General features: G+C 44.1%; 1 protein-coding gene across 9 annotated transcripts in view; it reads right to left on the reverse strand.

Annotated features, from left to right (window-relative positions):
- The window catches only part of FGGY (FGGY carbohydrate kinase domain containing), a 523869-nt gene that overhangs the window by 486212 nt on the left and 16376 nt on the right, over window positions 1-21281 (reverse strand). For 5 of the 9 annotated variants that reach the window (XR_009735607.1, XM_061413058.1, XM_061413054.1 and 2 more), the window contains exon 2: window positions 9257-9468. The exons of 1 other annotated variant lie outside the window; for it this stretch is intronic. Coding sequence is in view for 7 of the 8 variants with exons in the window: in XM_061413058.1 (XP_061269042.1) it covers window positions 9257-9454 (198 nt within the window). In the remaining variant the exon portion in view is untranslated. Of the gene's footprint in view, window positions 1-9256; window positions 9469-16551; window positions 16722-21281 lie in introns of those variants that run through there. 3 more of the 9 variants (XM_061413056.1, XM_061413059.1, XM_061413060.1) reach the window with 3 other exon arrangements.

The following is a 21281-nucleotide window of genomic DNA, read 5'->3' on the forward strand; positions in this document are numbered from 1 at the left end:
GAGCGACTTTCACTTAGAAAGAAATGTTCTAAAGTTTAATTATGGTGATGATTATACAAAGGTATAAATTTAATAAAATCATTGAATTATACATTTAAATTGATGCTTTTATGGTATGTAAATTATACCTGAAGCTGTTAAATATTTTTGAAAAACTGAGCTATAAAATGCAAAAAATGGAAATATACCCATGGTACATTAACAAGGTAAAAAAAAGAAAAAGCATATACAACTGTTACTAATGGGTGCCTCTGAGAGCAGAAACGACAGCTGGAGGAGATGGGAGATTTTTCACTTTGTCATGTAATTTTTTAAGTTGTAGAATAACACATTTATTAATTCTATTTTTTTATTTTTGTTTCCACAGTTTCCTTTTGTGAAAAAGCACAAGTGATTATATTCATTAACATTTTCTGGAAACTTAAAACAGATAATAATCTTTTAAACCCCACAAAAATCAATTCAAAAGTGTCCATCATCATTAAAAAAGTAAAAAAACAAAACTAAAAATAAATTTAAAGAGATAAACTGTACAATTCTTCTTTTCCCCTGTTATAGAATGCCAGACTTGTCATTTAGGACTCTATTTCTTACTTTGAATGTGTTCCTCAAATAAGAGCTACACACAACTATTACATATTTTCAACAAGGAAAAGAATTAATTTTTTTTCAGATACTAACAACAAATAATAAAATGTCATCACGTATTGAGCACTTACTGTGTGCCAGGTACTCTACAAGCATCACCTTATTTAATCCTTACAAAGCCTACTGAGGGAACATTTAGTATTTTCATTTCATAAAAAGAGTAAGTAGAAGACTAGGGAAAGAAGGGAAGAGCAAGCACATCCCAGAGACCGAGAACTTGAACTTAATCCTGTTTTAGAACCCATCAATGGCTATGTTCTTCCTACTCCACCACACTGCCTGCCTGCCCAAGAGACTTATCCTGCAGACAGGGCATGTGTCCTCAGAAGAACACTGCCAGTGAACCCCCCTGTGACTCCAGGCAATGTCTTTGCTCCACAATACCAGGTAAACGCCCTGTAAATCTTTACTACATTGATCCATCTAGAGTTAGAACAGCCTGTTCAGTTCAGTCACTCAGTCATGTCCGACTCTTTGCGACCCCATGAACCGCAGCATGCCAGGCCTCCCTGTCCATCACCAACTCCCAGAGTCCACCCAAACCCATGTCCACTGAGTCAGTGATGCCATCCAACCATCTCATCCTCTGTCGTCCCCTTCTCTCCCTGCCCTCAATCCCTCCCAGCATCGGGGTCTTTTCAAATGAGTCAACTCTTCGCATCAGGTGGCCAAAGTGTTGGAGTTTCAGCTTCAACATCAGTCCTACCAATGAAGAGCATGCTGCTGCTGCTGCTAAGTCACTTCAGTCGTGTCCAACTCTGTGCGACCCCAGAGATGGCAGCCCACCAGGCTCCCCAGTCCCTGGGATTCTCCAGGCAAGAACACTGGAGTGGGTTGCCATTGCCTTCTCCACTGCATGAAAGTGAAAAGTGAAAGTGAAGTCACTCAGTCATGTCTGACTCCTAGCGACCCCATGGACTGCAGCCCACCAGGCTTCTCTGGCCATGGGATTTGCCAGGCAAGAGTACTGGAGTGGGTTGCCATTGGAGAGCATGCGGAACATATAAATTCATGACAAAGAGCCACAAAGACCTGGTTTCAAATCCTAGCTCTGTCACTCTGGCTACATGATTCAATGCAGGTTACACAATTTCAGTCCTTCCAGTCACCTTGTCTTGCTGGATCATGTCTCTGCAGCATTTATAAGCATGGCCAACTCTGTCTGGAATGTCCTTCCAAGTTGGCTTGGAAATCTCTAGGTAGTGGCTAATATCAATGGTGTTGGGTGCAGACTATCTGAGCTTGAAACCTGGCTCCACCACTGACTAGTCTTGTGACTTTAGGAAGCCAAAAAAACAGCTCCCTTGGTTATGCAAAGCTACTACTTAGACTATATCTCCTAATGATGTTAGGAGAACTCAGCAAAATAAGGTGTGATTAGCCCAACATCAGTGCACAAGAAGTAGCTGCCATTATGAGTAAATTAATTGCATCCAGTCTTTGAACTCATGGAGCCTCAATCTGTCAATGCATAAACCAGCCCTAACTTCTACCTGCCATGCAGCCCTACTGATCTCTGTGCCCAGAGAGCACATGCCCGACTTAGGCAAGCCCATCCCACACAGGCCTACAAAAGGTCTCTAGTCAAGAGAGGAAGTAGGAGAGAACAGGTAGAAAATGCAAAAAAACTCAATACAAAAAGGCAGCTCTGCGGGAGAAAGGAGTATACACTATGGTTATCAAAAGCACCAGCTTCTGGTCCCAACACCCAGTTCAGGTAATCTTGCACTAATATCATCACCTTTACGAGCCTCAGGCTCCTGACAGAGAGACAGGTAAGGATCAAAAGTGTCAATTAGTTTGAAAGTGCTTTGGAACCGATCAACCTTTGTAGGAAACGTGAAGGATGGAAAAATCCACTTGATGCTTCATTAACTGTGTTTATGGAATCTTATGTATGAAGTATAGCATGCTCTCTGTGTAATGTAATCACATATAAAAACCACAGGATGAACGATTGAAAGATTAAACTCGAATCCTCCTAAGAATTGTGGTGAAGGTGACCTTCCAATAGAAGCAAAAAAAATATTCTCTTCAATCTATTTTATGAATCCCCTCTGAAGACCTACAGAGTTCTATATTCTAATTATGGCTTTTCAGCAACAAAGGTTCAGCGTCTCCATCTCTAAAAGGGAAACCTATCACAAAGAACTGGAGAAAAAACTGTGACATGCATTTAAACCTGATTTGGTTAGGCAGCCACTGTCATTTGCCCAGCCTTATATGGAAATACCTTATGATCATGCTTATCATGATTGAGACCCCCTACCACAACTCCTCCACCCCACCCCCAGCTAAACCATCTCAGAGAGACGGCTGTCAGAGTCACACTACCCAGAAGGCCGCCGGGACTTTGACCTGCTGACCTGAGGATTCTTTTTTATACTCTCATTAATGGAAGAAGAAAGCAGGCTAGTAAACTCACCCCAGCAACTTGGCATCAAGGGAATTTCCTCAGCTAGAGAGAAAGCACATTGCTCTGCTAAAGAATTTCCAGAGAAGGAGATTTCTGCAACTTCATTCCGTAACCTGGTCCATGTCTCGCAACTGTCAACTCGTAGCTATGGGGCAGCAAACAAATATTTGGGGAAGGGATTGTGCATCGCTTTGTTCTGACTGTGGGAACCAGTTCAATACTGCATGTGTTTTAAATCAGTAGGCTCTGCCATATTGGGTGGGGAGACAGCGTTCCTCAGAAATCTTCCAAACTGAGAACTGGAGGGTCAGAGGCATACCTGGTTTTATCTTTAGCTCTATCTGAATCAACGGTCAAGGCCTGGGGCCTCACGGAATTCAGCTTCCAACAGAGTTCCATGTGGCTGGTACTGTATTATTTTAAATCTTGATTTGAATGCCTTTGTCAGCTTTGGGGGTGTGCATGAGGTTATGAAATCCCTAGTTCCCTTAGGCCCATCAGTCCCCATTGCCTACACAATTCAATTACTCATTCATTCAATTAGTTAGCAAATATTCAATACCATCAAGCTCCTTCTAAGGTCATGCTATGCACTCTTCCAGGTATTTGGGAAGCAAGGGAAAGGAAAAAAAATTTTTTTAATTCCTTACCCTTTTGGAGGTTACACTGTAGGGACAGACAACAGCCATAAACTGAAAAAATTAAATAGTATATATACAGCACACTAGAAAGTGATGTCACAGGAATCAGGAATGTCAGGGAAGGCAGACAGTTGCCAAAAAGGTGAGATTTGAGGAAACACTCGAAGGACCTGAGAAGCTGACCTTGTAGAAACAAGCTGACCTTGTTTCTACAGGCTGTAGAAACCTGTGCAAAAAAAAGTGTTTCCAATAAGTGAATTTTGACCTACACTTCATTTTAACTAAAGGTAAATGGTGACATGTGGCTCAGTTTAGTCGCTCAGTTGTGTCTGACTCTTTGTGACCCCATGGACTGCAGCACACCAGGCTTCCCTGTCCATCAACAACTCCCAGAGTCTACCCAAACTCATGTCCATTGAGTTGGTGATGCCCTCCAACCATCTCATCCTCTGTCATCCCCTTCTCTGCCTGCCCTCAATTTTTCCCAGCATCAGGGTGTTTTCAAATGAGTCAGCTCTTCCCATCAGCTGGCCAAAGTATTGGAATTTCAGCCTCAGCATCAGTCCTTCCAATGAACACCCAGGATTGGTCTCCTTTAGAATGGACTGGTTGGATCTCCTTGCAGTCCAAGGGGCTCTCAAGAGTCTTCTCCAACACCACAGTTCAAAAGCATCAATTCTTTGGCACTCAGCTTTCTTTACAGTCCAACTCTCACATCCATACATGACTACTGGAAAAACCATAGCCTTGACTAGACGGACCTTTGTTGTCAAAGTAATGGCACTGGAACGGTGGGATTACTGGAGTGCCATGGCACCCACCCAAGATGGACGGGTCGTGGTGAAGAGTTCTGACAAAATGTGGTCCACTGGAGAAGGGAATGGCAAACCACTGTGGTATTCTTTCCCTGAGAACCCCGTGAACAGTATGAAAAGACATGTGGCTAGTGACTGCCATATTAGACCTTATGGATCTAAGGATGTATGGGAGTGAAATCTGTTGGCTGAAGGCAGGAAGAGTGTACAGGAAGAAGAGAGAATATGTGTGAAAGAGAGGAAGCACTGCATGTGTGAAGACAGGACAGAAGGAAAATGCAGGTGGAAGGCAGAGCTGAAAGGAGGATCATGAGATAAACCAGAAGAGCAGGCTAAAACCAAACCATGCGAGGCCTGGAGGGCATGTTATGAATTCTTTCTGAAGAGTAGTTTGAGGCTATAGAAGAGTTGTCAGGTTAGCATTATCATTCCTGCTCAAGAAGGAGAACAATCATAGAGGGGAAGGACATTTAGGAGGAGGTTACATTCCAGCGCTGATCTAAACAAAAGATGAAGGTATGGGGTGTTGGAGACGGAGGGAATCCAGAGATATGACCTGACTTCAGGCTTATCACCCACTTCCTGGGTGACTTAGGAAAAGTCACTTCACTCTCTGGATCCCAGCTGTTCTTTTCAACTATAATATGGAAGAAACAATCCCTCCCCTACCCACCTCCTATGACAATCAAGTGGATAGGAACATGCTTTGCAAACCATACAGTTCTATGAATGGTAGGAGGGTGACATCATTGCACCCTCAGTCCCACATGTATGACTCCTCCTTCTGCTCTCTCTCTCTCGAAGTATATATTACTCATACAGCTGGTACAATTTAGGGGGTAAAAAAAATGGTACTTTGTTGACTTGTGGATATTTTTTCCCCATGCAACTGAACTATTTCATCCTTAGAGGCAGAGAACTTGTTGTAGCCCCCTCTCCCATACATACTCCAGTTCTTAGCAAACAGCATAGCACACAGTCTGCTGCTGCTGCTGCTAAGTCGCTTCAGTCGTGTCCAACTCTGTGCGACCCCACAGACGGCAGCCCACCAGGCTCTGCCATCCCTGGGATTCTCCAGGCAAGAACACTGGAGTGAGTTGCCATTTCCTTCTCCAATGCATGAAAGTGAAAAGTGAAAGTGAAGTCGCTCAGTTGTGTCTGACTCTTAGCGATCCCATGGACTGCAGCCCACCAGGCTCCTCCGTCCATGGGATTTTCCAGGCAAGAGTACTGGAGTGGGGTGCCATTGCCTTCTCCAATAGCACACAGTAGTGCTCAATAAATATTTGCAGAATAAATGACACCTCCAGCTTATCATCTTCTTCCTAATGGAATCTGTTACTATACACTAAACTTGCAATGTTCTTGCCTTGTTGAGGGGATTAAGATTTGTGGCTCCAAAAGAAATGTTTAGTCACTAAGTTATGTTTGACTCTTTGGTGAGCCTATGGACTGTAGCCTGCCAAGCTCCTCTGTCCATGGGATTTTCCAGGCAAGAATACTGGAGTAGGTTGCCATTTCCTCCTTCAGAGGACCTTCCTGACCCAGGGATGGAATTCATATCTCCTGCACTGGCAGGTGGATTCTTTACCACTGAGCCCCTGGGAAGCCCCCCAAAAGGAACATAAGCCATTAAAATCAGCGATGACACAGAACTCAAGACATGGAAGCAACCTAAATGTCCATCAACAGAGAAATGAATAAAGAAGATGTGGTTCATATATACGATGGAATATTAGTAAAAAAAATTTGCCCCAATAAAAATGGACCTAGAGATTGTCTTACTAAGTGAACTAAGCCAGGCAGAAAAGGACAAAAGATTCCACGTATATTATTGCTTATACATGGAATCTTAAAAAAAAGATGCAAATGTACTTAGATACAAAATAGAAATAGCCCTATAAACACAGAAAACAAACTTATGGTTACCAAAAGGAAAAGTGAGGGAGGGATAAATTAGGGGTTTGGGATTAATATATACACACTACTTCCCCGGTGGCTCAGACAGTAAAGAGTTGGCCTGTAATGTGGGAGACTTGGGTTTGATCCCTGGGTCGGGAAGATCCCCTGGAGAAGGGAATAGCGACACACTCCAGTATTCTTGCCTGGAAAATCCCATGGACAGAGGAGCCTGGTGGGCTACAGTCCATGGGGTCGCAAAGAGCTAGACACAACTCAGTGACTTCACTTTCACTATATATAAAATAACAAACAAGGACCTACACTATAGCACAGGAAACTATACTCAATAATTTTGTACTAACCAATAAGGGAAAAGAGTCTGAAAAAGAACATATATGTGTGTGTGTGTGTATATATATAACTGAATCGCTTTGCTGTACATGTGAAACTAACATAACATTATAAACCAACTATACTTCAATTTTTTAAAAAAGATTTTTTGTGTAGATAACAAGGAGTGATTGGTATAAAGTGTTCAGCATGATACCTGGAACAGAATTAGTGCCCAAGAAATGTTAGTTGCCATCATCATTACTATTACTGCTAATATTACTATTAATTATTAATGATTACTGTTATTATTACTATTACTAATAATAGTGGTAACTATTATTACTGTTGCTGCTGTTGTTGTTTTTATTAATTTGACTACGGGAAAACCATCTCAGGGAATGTGAGCGACTTAGAGAAAAGGAAACAATACAACGGCTCTCAAGCCCTTGAGCTCCTTAAGTTTTTGAGAACAAGACAGGTCAGGGTGTATTTTATGTCACCCTTTGCCCCAGACCATTGCTTCTCAAAATCTTACATAGAAAGAACCCTAACCAGAAAAGGAGTGAATATTCCCCATGAGGTACCTCCCTTACTGACTCTGACTTTTCAACATTCTATCTTAAAAATTCATTCTCCTCCATAATCTACTCATTTTTGTTACTGTTATCAGTGCAATCGCCATAGGAATCACAGTGCTTACTCATTTCCAGGCACTGTTATGACATTTTGTATGCATTAACTCATTTAATCCTCACAGCAACCCAATGCAGATAGGTACAGTCATCATTCCCATTTTACAGATGATGAAACTCAAGCAAGAAACCGAAAGTAATTTTTTCAAGATGACAAGCTAATAAATGTTGGAACTGGGATGTCAATCCAGGCAGTCCAGCTCTAGAATCTGTGCTCTCTGGTGTGTTACTTCTCCAATATAAACACGCTTCCCTCCTTCAACCTCACACAGCGATGAGCTATGAGCAGACGTGTCATGCTTATCCCACGGCTTCTGACACGTGGCCACGTGGCCATGCCCCTTGTGAGAAGAAGGGCCTAAGACCAATAGTGTTATCCAGGTTTACTCTAGAAGCACAGCCTCAAGAAGGACAATGCCCAGAGCACTCACATGGCTGAAGGGGCTCAAAGAGATAATGTGGTGGCTGCCACTGCAAGATGATTAAAAATCCAACATTAAACCAAGCTGTACTTAGAGCAGACCTGTTTTAAAGTAGCTTTTCATCAGGGGATTATATTTTCTTCTTGACAATTTCCTTAATGGCAAGAAAGACTCTATGTTGGAAGGACAAAGGAGACCCAAGGGCAAAGAGCAGAGGATTCTCACCAAGGCAAGGGCTGGGAGGGGGAGGGAGGAAGAAAGTTAAACAGGCAGAAGAAAAGACACGCCTCCCTTTTATTCCTATATCATGCTCCAGTGCTGCCCACCCCCAGCCTCCTCTCCCTGCCTTCTTCTCTGGGGGGACTAACAGCAGCCCTGAGCTCATGAAAGTTTAAACAGACTGATCAATACGGACAGAATGGTGAATTGTCCATCTGCAAATTACCAAGCCCATCATGAATATTTAAGGAACTAAACCAGAAACAGGGAGAAGACAGAATCCAGGTCTTTATTTTTCCCTCTGGAAAAATAAAAAGACAAAAACATCTCTGTCGTTCCTGATTACTGGGATATAAAACCAGTCAAGCGAAACTAAAAGGGAACAATTCTCACCCAGCATCACTTTTTTCCAAGTCAGCAAGCTGACTGCAAATAAAGGCCCCTCAAGAAAAATGCCTACCTGCTACAACTCAGAGATGCACTGGTCTTGCTCGACTTTCTTCCTTTCTCAGAGCCCACCTTGCCTTTGCATATGTTGCTTCCTCTGAGCAAGAGAGGTTCCCCTCACTTGTCCACTTGGAAGGCAGGACAGTCCAGTGACTCAGGGTGCAGCACTGGAATCAGACTGCTTAGGTTCCAGCCCTGCCTTTCCTACTTACTAACTGCATGAGCATGGGGAAGTTCTCTAATCTTTCTGTGCCTCTGTTTCTGCCTCAATGAAATGAGGGTGTTAATAGCACTGCCTCTATACAGCCATTGCAAGGATTCTCCTCTATGATGCAGGTTAACCTGTTTTACACAGAACTGGGCACACCTGAAGACACCGTAGAGGTGAGCTCTGGTGATCAGTGACGTCTTCACATCCAGTCACACCCAACCAAATCCTCTGACTGCATGCTCCAAGTCCTCCACCGTCTACCCTGAGCCCCTCTGGCTTGGCCCCATCCTCAGCTCCAGCCACAGTCACTTTGTTCCCACACCTCTCATGTCATATCCCTGCTGACTGTTGGTCTCTGTCACAGACTCTGAGCTCCCAAAAGGCAAAGCCAGTGTCTAAAGTTACCCGTACGTTGTCCCTGGTACCAGATGGACACACAAGAGACACTCAGTGGAGGGGCGGGGGGAAGGAAGCATGTGCAAGGATAGAATGCCAGAGTCAGGGCCATACCTTTGAGACAACGCAGCATGCGGCCCAGATGTCCTCGGACGACTGCTCATGGTGGTTGAACTGAGGCTCCCATTGATTGATGGGCTGGTCTGCAAAAGCCAAGAGGGTGCCCCTCTGGTCCACAAGGGCTGCTCGGACACTGCCGGTCCCCACATCCACGCCCACATAGTAGCTCCTGGGTTCATTTCCACCGGGCATTGTTATCCCTCCACCTGTGGGGTCAAAGGCCAAACCACGTGAAGACCAAGCGGGTCTGCAAAGTCGAGCACGGGAACATCTTGAAAGTGGAAATGAAGGGGCACAGCTGACGAACTGGATGATTATTCATTAATCCAAGAAAGATGCTCATTGCTGCCAGTGTGCGAGCAGGCACTGAGGTAGGTGGTGGGTGAACAGGCAGACGTGGCCTCAGACATGGAGTTTCTGTTCTCTGGAGGGAGTCAGATGATGAGCATTTACAAGCTTCACCATTATTCAAGCAAAATCATGATAGCGGATGAAAAGTGCAATGAAAAAAAACAAAAGGTTGTAGAACTGAGAATCTGGAAGCAACAGGTACACATTTTCTCCTCAATGAATTTGAATCAAAAGGGCAATGGCCATGGTGCTAAAAAGGAACTCACCTACCTGGTCAGCCATTCATTGAAAAAACTATCTACTGAGCACCTATCACGTGCCAATAAGCACTCTAAACAGTACATGAGTGAGTGAGTGAAGTCACTCAGTCGTGTCTGACTCTTTGCGACCCCATGGACTGCAGTCTACCAGGCTCCTCCATCCATGGGATCTTCCAGGCAAGAGTACTGGAGTGGGTTGCCATTTCCTTCTCCAGGGAATCTTCCTGACCCAGGGATCGAACCTGGGTCACCCACATTGTAGGCAGATGCTTTACCATCTGAGCTACCAGGGAAGTCATAGAGGCCCTCTACTCACTGTGATGCTACAAGGTGAGATTGTTTTTATTCCAGTTTTATTAAAGTATAATTGACATACAGAACTATTGTTCAAGGTACACAGCATAAAGCTTACATACCTTAAGAAATGATTATCACAATACATCTAGTAAAAATCTATCATCTCATACAGATTGAAAAGCAAAGAAACAGAAAAATATTTGTGTCATGAGGTCTCTTAGGATCTACTCTCTTAACAACTTTCATATACAAATACAGCAGGGTTAATTATATTTATCACATTGTACATTATATTCCTAGTATTCATTTATCACTGGAAGTTTTGTACCTTTTGCCTACTTTCATCCAATTCCCCCCTCACCCTGACAGTGAGTGTCTATTTTATAGGCGATTAAGATGAGACTCCAAGGAATATGTAAATTTTCTCTTAATGCTAGGTCCATACACTTATGAACAGTAAACGGAAGTTGCAATAATCATGCACATTATACTGACGGGCAAAAAGGTTTCGGAAATGAAGAGATGAGGCAGCACGACTGCAGAGCAGCCTGAACCCACAATCCCACACCTGTACATTCTCTTTTCCTTGGTAACAGCTCACAGCACAGATTCAGAGAAGAGGCAAATACACTGCAGGCCGTGTCGTGAACTGACTGGGACTGGGAAGGAGCCTCGAGGGAGACAGGATCAGGAATTTGTTAGACAATCTGTTTTCTTTACAGACGCCTTGCGAGTTACAAGGAAACCTGACCAGCGAACACTCCAGGAATTCCTTGGCCTTCACTGCCGCTCTGGGTCCCTTTGCTCAGATTAGCCCCTAGGACGCAGACATCTCACAGAGGCTTTCATTTTCCAGACTGGTGTTTTAAAGAATAAGAACAAGCCCCCAAGATATTTATGCTGGAGAACGTGCTACAGCCCCCTAGGTGAGCTCAGGGTAGCCTCAGCGCCCAGGGTCTAATTTCAACCACAGCAGTGTTCTGTATTCTTTCACTTCAAAGAGGTAATGTTTCCTCGGCAAGATCATACTTGGGGATTCAAAAACGTAGTCAGCCAGCAGGTGTTCCGTTAAGGTTTCCTGGGTATTTATCCCAGTTAAAAATGGCTTCGTTAAACATGATGGCTTCTGACTTGCTCACAATGATCCCCCAACAGCATGTGGCCCCTATGGTTCATGAGCAGCTGGAGAGGCGAAGGTGGAAGCTGGAGTACGAACAAGGGCTACCCTCCTCTGAGCTTCAGAGAACAACTCCAAGGCTCCGGCCTAACTGCTTTCTCATCTCCTCGCCCACACGATCAGCGGCACCAGTTTTCAAAACATGCATTCCTTCAAACATCCAAAAGGGATATTTTTTCTTCAAGCCATTACTCGAAGGAAACTGAAAACTGAAATAGATCAAAGCACAGCAGCGCTGTGTCAAGCAAAGATCATCCTTGCCTGGCCCTCGACCCTCCCCCAACAGTGACTCTGCTGAGTTCTTCCTAAGGACTGAAAACCATTGGCTGAGGCCCTCGGCACAGCATCCCAGGCCCTCCAGGATCTGCCCTCTGCCTCCTATCCAGCCACATCTACTACAGTCCTGCCTGTTCTCACATCAGGCTTCAGACACATTGAACCCTCACAGGTTCCCAGGTGCACCACACCACTACAGGACTGTCTCCACTTCATGCTTCTCTTTCCTTCCAACTTCCTTTCTCTCTTCTGTGCATCAGTTCAGTTCAGTCGCTCAGTCGTGTCTGAATCTTTGCAACCCCATGGACTGCAGCATGCCAGGCCTCCCTGTCCATCACCAACTCACGGGGTTTACTCAAACTCATGTCCATGGAGTCGGTGATACCATCCAACCATCTCATCCTCTGTCATCCCCTTCTCCTCCTGCCTTCAATCTTTCCCATGATCAGAGTCTTTTCCGATGAGTCAGGTGGCCAAAGTATTGGAGCTTCAGCTTCAGCATCAGTCCTTCCAATGAATATTCAGGACTGATTTCCTCTAGGATGGACTGGTTGGATCTCCTTGCAGTCCAAGGGACTCTCAAGAGTCTTCTCCAGCACCTCAGTTCAAAAGCATCAATTCTTCAGCGCTCAGCTCTCTTTATAGTCCAACTCTCACATCCATACCTGACTACTGTAAAAATCACAGCTTTGACTAGAAGGGCCGTTGTTGGCATCTCTGCTTTTTAATATGCTGCCTACTGACTTTCACGTTAAGATCTTGCTCAACCAACACTTTTTTCTTAATTTGTTTGGCTGTTCTGTGGCACATAGGATCTTTGCTGCCATGTGTGGGATCTTCACTGAGGCATGTGGGATATAGTTCCCAGACCAGAGATTGGACCTGGGTTCCTTCCCCTGGAAGCACAGAGTCTTAATCACTGCACCACCAGAGAATCCCAACCATCACCTCTTGCCTCTCTCCATGCCCCAGCGCCACCAGAGTACTGTGTCCCTTCTTTCTTTTAAACTTTTTAAAAATCACTCTGACCGAATTTTTGGCTTCTGTGTTCACCTCCCTCACTGGCCTGAACCTGAAGAAAGGAACTGATTGATTTCTATATCCTCAGCTCCTACAAGTGCCTGTATCCCCAAACACTGTCTGGTACATAATAGTTCTCACTAAGTTCTTATGGAATGAACACCTAAATCAGTGGATCAACAAAAAAAAATAAGGATGAACAGGTTCATGCTTTAATGCTTTAATAGTTCAGATTCCTAGGTTTGGATTTATCTGCACTAGTGTTGTGCCTTGATTCTAATATCTGTATGCTTCATTCATCCAATTAATAAATATTTACTGGATGCTTACAACCACATTTTATTAATTCTAAGGTACTCATTTCTTTTCACATTTAGCTTCTCTGAAATCAGTGACTTAAAAACCAATGGCAACCAGGAACATCTTTCTTAGTGATATATGAAATAATGAGGCATGTTGCAATCAGTGACTGATATTAGAAGAAATGCAGATTGTGCCAGGCATCAGACACCCTGCTAGGAACTGAGGATACAGTGAAGGGCAAAACAGGGCAGTGCCATGGCTTATATCTTCCTAGATTTCTTTATCTGCAGAGGAAGAAGACTGACTAGGCTGGCCGCTCCACCGCCCCCAAATGACCACAGGCCTCCACTTGCTGAACTCAGGACTGCCTCTCTTAGCGTCCCACTGTCACCACTTGGAAGGACCCAAGGACGCTGCCCTCCAACACTGATCCTGGCAAGTCAACAACTCTGTCCTTGACTAGAGCTTTTCAAAACTATTCTAAACACTGCAGGGAGAAACAAGAGGAAAGAAATAGGAAATGAAGAGTCCATGCAAACATTCTGGCTTACACAGACCTGGCCAGCCACCCAAGCTTCTCTCTACTCCTACCAGAGCCAGTGACAAAAGAGGCCCCCAGGTGGCTGGCCCAGCTCCTCAGGCCTGGTTCCTTCACTTGCGACTGTCTTCTTCTGCATGGAATATCTCATCTCACCACCCACCAGACATCCTGATTCAGTCCAGTAAAATCCAAAGAGGCAAATTTCCACTCTGTAGCTGACTCAGGGCTTACCCTGGCTCTGGGTTTTGGACCTATTTCTTGGCTAAAGAGGAAAGAGCCCATCCTTCCAGAGAACCCTCCCCCTCCACTCTGACTTGTATGGAGACTGGAGCTTTGCCATTAGAGAGTTAACTCCAGGGCTGCCTGGACCACAGCGGTACCCCTAGTGCCAGCCCAGTGTCTGGCACATGGCACAAACTCACCATGTCCCTGAGACTCAGAGCAAACTCTTAAAACCCAACTTCAGGTAAAATTTACTGTGTATCTGATGCTTTACTAAGCAGCTTGCTTACATTTTTAAATCCACTTTTTGTCCTGATATCAACCCTTGCAGAGAATTACTAGGACCATTCCCATTTTACTGATGAGGGAAAACAAGTCCTAGACTAGTCAAGTAACTTGCTCACGTACGTTATATAAATACCAAGTGATAGAGGTTAGAGCAGTCTCGATCCCTCTGCTACCAAATCCCTAACCGTTCTTGGAATGCCATGCTAACAGGTTCATGCGTGCTAAGTTGCTTCGGTCGTGTCTGGCTCTGCGACCCCATGGATTGTATGTAGCTCATCAGGCTCCTCTGTCCATAGAGACTCTCCAGGTGAGAATACTAGAGTGGGTTGCCGTGCCCTCCTCCAGGAGATCTTCCCAACTCAGGGATAGAACCCACCTCTCTTATGTCTCCTGCACTGGCAGGTGGGTTCTTTACCACCAGTGCCACCTAGGAAGCCCCATGCTGCAGGATACCCTCCACGTAGTTAACACACGTTTGCCAAGGACTCTGCCTACTCTGTACCCTGTTCTTGTTGTTTAGTCGCTAAGTTGTGTCTGACTCTTTTGTGACCCTGTGAGATGCAGCCCACCAGGCTCCTCTGTTCATGACAAGAATACTGGAGTGGATTTCCTTCTCCGGGGGATCTTCCTGACCTAGGGCTCAAAGCCATGTGCCTACTCTGTCTACAACTGGTTTACTCAGAACTCAGGCTGCCCACCTTCAGAGACTGGCCCTTCCCCAATACCAGGTGGCCTCTCTCTGGTAAAACTATCCATTTCTAGACTGTATGACTGAGATATCAGTCCAAAAGAGAGTCAAACCCATGGGAACAAGGGCATCATACCTTCTCTGCGTTGTTCACACACACACACCCCAGTTCATGTTTTTGTAAGAAATAGATCCTAATTAAATATTTCAGGTTCACTACGTTTCCTATTACTATAGTTTTAAGTGATCTCTTTATGATTGTTTCCACACCTGGATCTTGAGAAGTTCAAGCTCTAGGGCAGCTTCCCTGAAACTTGACCCTGTGAGTTATAAAAACTCTGCCAGAGGATTTTCTGCACTCAGATTCCTAGTCTCCCCTCTGTGCCCTTTGTTCGTGGGTCATAAGTACTCTCTGATGTGTCCTAGACTCCAAACTACATTCCAGTTCCTCTTGGCCTCAGAGAATAAAGTAACTGCAAAATGGAAAACATTATTCTCTTTTATAATTTGCTTTTTAAAAAAAAAGGATTAGGATCCTCCTGCATGCTTGGCACTTTTACACATTTGTTCATCTCTTCCAACTGAAATGCATTCAAGCTGGGGAACCTACCACCATTTTATACCTTGTTGGGATAGGAAAATTTGCCCCAAGTCACACAAAGAGTAAACAGCAGCAGCATATGCATTTGAACCCTGGCCTCTTAAGGCAACTTTAGGGCTCTTTCCAACCTAAAAGTGAAAACCGAATCCTTCAACAACAGTGCCAACAACAAAGGCAGCAACAACTGGCACTTATTAGGCTCTGCTCTGCAAATCATCCACCTGATTCTGTGATTTCACTTGTAACAATCCCGTGAGGTTGCCACTGTGAGCTCATTTCCCAGTTAGAGAGACTGAGGTTCTCAGCAATAAAGCAGTTTAAGGTCACAGAGCACAACACCAAAGGAGCTGGGTTTTGTCCAGGTCACAATGGTGTGGCTTTAAACCCCAACAGATGAATGCTGAGAGTCAGAAAGTTGATCCCACTTCATTCATTTGAGGCAGAGATAAATTCTCTAAAAAGAAAGACAACTAATAAGGAATATGGGGTATCCGACTCTCTGTGACCTCATGGGCTGTAGCCCACCAGGCTGCTTTGTCCATGGCGATAATCCAGGCAAGAATACTGGAGTGGGTTGCCATGGCCTCCTCCAGGGGATCTTCTCAACCCAGGTATCGAACCCAGGTCTTCTGCATTGCAGGCAGATTCTTTACCATCTGAGCCACCAGGGAAGCCCATTAAAAAGAAACACAACTAACAGGGAATATGGGGTGGCTGGTCAGACAAGAGAATTAAGAGCATAGACTGTGGAAGCCAAGAGAAAGAAAAGCTACAGAGAGAAATTCAAGCTGGCTGCACACATGTCCCAGGCCTTACCTAACTTCTCAGTCTACAAGAGGCTCCAAAGGGCAGAACAGCTTCCCAGCCAATTGCCAGCATTGACTGAACTGGTTTTTAGCCTCTGTTCGTGATCAAAAGACCACTCTTATGATAAATATTTATATGGTGCATTAAATAATAGCCTGTACAAATATTATTAGAAATGTGCCACAGGAAACCACAGGCTTCACAGCTGATTCCTCAACAAACGTGAAAGCTGCTCAAAGGCAGTGTGAGAAAAGGAGACAGAGTCAGGGACATGGAGGCTGTTCTCTGCATAACTGTCCCAAAAATTCTCAAAAGGGGTCATGCTACACATAATCGTGCTGAAAACCACTCTGTGGGGTTGTCTCTTATATTTATTTGCTTCCTTCTTTTCCCCTAAATGACTAAAGAGCAGAACACTAGTCCCTAAGACTGCAACCCTCCAGAGTGGATAAGCTTACCTGCAGTTCTACTTCTTAGTGGGCCACTCCTCCAGGACAAACTTGAGGACAGTGGCTACAGATACAGTGTCCCAGGGACCTGGGAGTGAGCTTAATATCCTCTCTTGACTTTGATCTTTGGTCTTGGCTGGGAGTTCAAGTACACAAGTCACACACAAATTTTTTTTTTTTTAGTTATAATATAATCAGGGGGTTGGGAGATTTGGGAAGAAAAAGATAAGCAATGAGTATGCTGCTCCACTTCAGTCTCCTTAACAGAAAGAATTAAATACCACTTAAAGCAATTCTCCCATGCTCTAAAATGGAGAGAAAATTTGGCAGGGGAAGGAAAGAGCTAATCTGGCAATAATACCTGGTTCTCCATCGGCTTTACCAAAAATATACATGGGAGAACAAGTACAGCTTCTTGACAGGTACTTCTCCTCTTAAAGTGAAAGGCTGTCTCCCGCAGCTCCAATCTTGCTATATGCTTTGAACGATTAACTAAGATTGTAGAACCAGGGGGCCCAGCACAGCGCCTGGTATTAATATATGGTATGCTCAGTAACAGCTTCCCTAGTGGCTCAGATGGTAAAGAATCTGCCTACAATATGGGAGACCCAGCTTTGACCTCCGGATTGGGAAGATCCCCTGGAGAAGGGAATGGCCACCCACTCCAGTATTCTTGCCTGGAGAATTCCATGGACAGAGGAACTTGGCAGGCTACAGTCATAGGATCACAGAGAGTCAGACATGACTGAGTGGCTAACACACACACACACACACACACACACACACACACAAACACACTCAGTAAACAGCAGCAATTATTAGGTCTATTAAGATATGCCAACCTTCTCTTTCATGACCAAATCATCCCTGAACATCTGCAGGGATGTTTAGTATGCATGATCTATACCTAGGTATTCACACCATGTCTAACAGCTCAAATTCCAGTAAACAAATGTAAAGTGCTTTCTCTGGGTCAGGACACTAGGAATAGGAAGCTGAAAAATATATCATTTCTGATTTTAAATAGTTGACAATTTAGTGTAAGAATCTTATTTTTGAAAGTCAAACAGTGATGCCTCAAGTTGTGCCTAGTTTATGTACTTGAAGCACAACTAATGCACCTGGTAATATTGCACGTGGCAGTAAGGGGGCTCCATTTGCCAGTGGAACCTCGGCTATACTCTTGAAGCCAAGCGTCTTGTTTCAACTCCACCTTCCTTGGCAGAATATGGAGATGTAAGTTGATAAAATAAGTACAGGGTTACTGTTTTCATCAGTCTTCCAAGCACTAGATCAGAAGCCCAGTATTTTTCAAGATGTTTAGGATCTTCATGCTTTGGACTGAGCCCATCTTTAAAGACAAATCTGAGATGACTGGATGAGGGGTATGGAATTAAATCAGACAGAAGAAAAGCTGGCTGTCGTCTTAGATTCAAAGTTGGATTCCAACAGGTAGAACAGGCAAACTTAAGGAAGCCTCGTGCATGCCTCACAATGTGGTGGTCACAGGGATCAACACTGAGGCGATCCTGGGCCGTGGCCAAAACCCACCACCGTCCAAAAGCCACACAGGCAATGCTCAATGGATGACACAGAGAAAATACAAAACCCAGCCATGCTGAGGCCAAATGCACGGTATAAGTCCTAACAAAATCATGGGTGGAAAATCTGACGCATCAAATGACATCCCCAAACTCCCAAAACAAACATTGCCTGAGAGTAAATTAAACTCTGGATCTCCCATGTCCTCTTCTATAAAACCTCACTTACACTCCCTTCTCTTCAATCCTTGTGATCCAATAAAGCAGCTCCCTACTTGTTAAAATGCCTTCCAAGCCCTTTAAAATGCCCTACCAAGCTATTCTCTCTGCAGAGACAGGGAGAGGGGGAACCCACATTTATGACACCCACCCTTCCCCCACTTACAGGGGGAAGACACTGAAATCCTGAGGGGAACAAAATCCAGTGGATGGTCACAAAGCTGGAAGATTAAGGAGGCTGTATTCAATTTCAGGTTTGTCTAGGCCAGAACAGGACTCTTATCTATCCCTGAAATGACTTGACTTTTCCCACCTCCCAACCAAGTTGCTTTCATCCTTAGCATACTCAGAACACAATTCCAAGTCAGCTCATCCTGTGAAAACTTCTCAGACACTCAACCATCAGAAACGCCTCCTCCATGCTCTGATTAATGACAACCCTATGTCACTATACAGGCTACTATGAGAAGCATTAGATATTGAGAATGTTCTGCCCTCTACTTCCTTCTGCCTAGAGGGAAACATGCCGTGTGTCCTGCAGTAATAGGGAATTCTTGGGCTGGGAGGGAGGAGGAAATTATTAATGTATAAAATAGTCAAATACCTTTTAAAATAAAAAGCATCTAAAAACTCTCCATCCCTGGAGAGGTCTAGAAGCACAGTCAGCAAGCCTTTCTTCTGTATGAAGCACTGCACCCCTTCCCAGGGCATTCTTCCTCCTGACCTGCAGCCCATTTCCGCACACACAGGCATGGAGGAGAGAAGTACTGGGTACAGCAACAAAATCCAGTCCCTGCACCATCTTGCAAAACTCTGCCCTCAAAGACAATGCCCAGCCTGAGGATGGCTGAGGTTTCTACCCTACTCTTTTGGCTTTTTTTTTCCCCTTTTTAAAGAAATTCTATTATTTTTTTCCTATTATTTTACTAATATAAACATTTTTATGTTATTATTATATAGTATGTATTATTAATATATAGTAATGTATTTTTACTTACTGCTAACAATTACTGACCATTTGTTAATTGGAGGATAACTACTTTACAATGTTGTGTTCGTTTTTGCTGTACAACGCGCTGCTCTACGACGCCCCCCTACCCTATTTATGAAGAATGGCTAGGTGGCTTCAAGGCCCCACGTGAAAGGCCGAAAGAATGAGTTACTGGAAGATTACTGAACAGTGTGCCTTTCCAGAAACAGGCCCTGTTAAAATTATCACGAGCTGCAGGGTAAGCTTCAACACCAGCAATGCTGCTTCTGTCCAAAGTGAAGGCCAAGTTCTTTATCTGGCCCACAAGGAACTCAAAGCTCCTGCTCCTGCCCAAACCACTAACCCCACTGCCCAACCTCATCTCTGATCACAACTCCTAATATGCCAACCTTACAACATTACTAGCAATCCCGCAAATAAAAGTTTGCTGCCTTTGTTCATGTGACGCAAAAAATACAAACTTGCAGTTCATAGAAAAAGATATTCAATCCATACATTGACCCTTTAACCTCACAAAAAATGGAGGGAAATGCAAATCAAAACAACATTGATATACAATTTTACACCTTAAAAAAATGGGCAGAAAATGAAAACACTGATAATATCCATTTTGGGCAAGTGCTTGGGGACACAAGCAGTTTCAGATACTTTTAGCAGGAGAATAATTGGTTCATCCTCCTTTAGAACAATTTGGCAATATCTATCTGTTTTCCAAATCTACCTCTTTACCCAAGAGCTGTAACTTCTAAGAATTTACCTTCTAAGAACTGAAGATTGGCTCATCTAAAAGATATATACAAAAATGCACATTTCAGATTTATTTTTTAAAGGCAAGGGCACACTCACAAAAACCCTGGAAACAAATTCAATATTCATCTATAGTGCCTGCATGCTAAGTCGCTTAGTTGTGTCTGTCTGACTCTTTGCAACCTCACGGACTGTAGACCACCAGGCTCCTCTATCCAAGGGATTCTCCAATCAAGAATACTGGAGTGTGTTGTCATGCCCTCCTCCAGGGGATCTTCCCAACCCAGGGATCAAACCCACATCTCCTGCAGCTCCTGCATTGCAGCTGGATTCTTTACCACTGAACCACTAGGGAAGCCCCATTCATTTATAGGGGCCTTGCTAAAACTGATACAGAAGCAGTTGTTAAAAATGAGACATAGCTAAAGAAAACTGCTAATTATGTGTTATTGAGTAAAAGAGCAAATTCTTAGACACTACAATATGACTGCATTTGTAAGAACTCTGTAAAGAGGAAACCACATCAGTGGTTCTCAAACTGTGAGCTTCAGAGAATCAGCATCAGCACCACCAAGCAATGTGTTAGAAACGCAAACTCTCAGGCTCCAACCCAGACCTACTAATGCAGAAACTCTAGGGAGTACGGTTCACAGTCTGTGCTATTAAAACCCTTCAGGCTACCCTGAATGCTGCTGCTGCTGCTGCTAAGTCGCTTCAGTCATGTCTGACTCTGTGTGACCCCATAGGCGGCAGCCCACCAGGCTCCACCGTCCCTGGGATTCTCCGGGCAAGGACATTGGAGTGGGTTGGCATTTCCTTCTCCAATGCATGAAAGTGAAAAGTGAAAGTGAAGTCGCTCAGTCGTGTCTGACTCTTAGCAACCCCATGGACTGCAGCCCACTAGGCTCCTCTGTCCATGGGATTTTCCAGGCAAGAGTACTGGAATGGGGTACCATTGCCTTCTCCGAAACTGTGTAAGGACCTAACATACAAAACTTCAGGAAGAATATGCAAAAGCCTGCTTACTGCAGTGACATCTACAGAAAGAAGTACAGTGGAAGCATGGAGGGCAATTTTTAACCTTCCCTCTCTGTGCTGTTTGAATTTTCACAATAGGCAGCTACTATTGTAATTATAAGAAAGATTCTTGTACTGGGTTGAAATCTACTTTATGTGGCTTCCACCCTCTAGTCCACATTTTTATCCCATGGGATCATCCAAACCACCTAATCTCTTTTAAG

Source organism: Bos javanicus, chromosome 3 (assembly GCF_032452875.1).
Source record: "Bos javanicus breed banteng chromosome 3, ARS-OSU_banteng_1.0, whole genome shotgun sequence".
Taxonomy (NCBI): domain Eukaryota; kingdom Metazoa; phylum Chordata; class Mammalia; order Artiodactyla; family Bovidae; genus Bos; species Bos javanicus.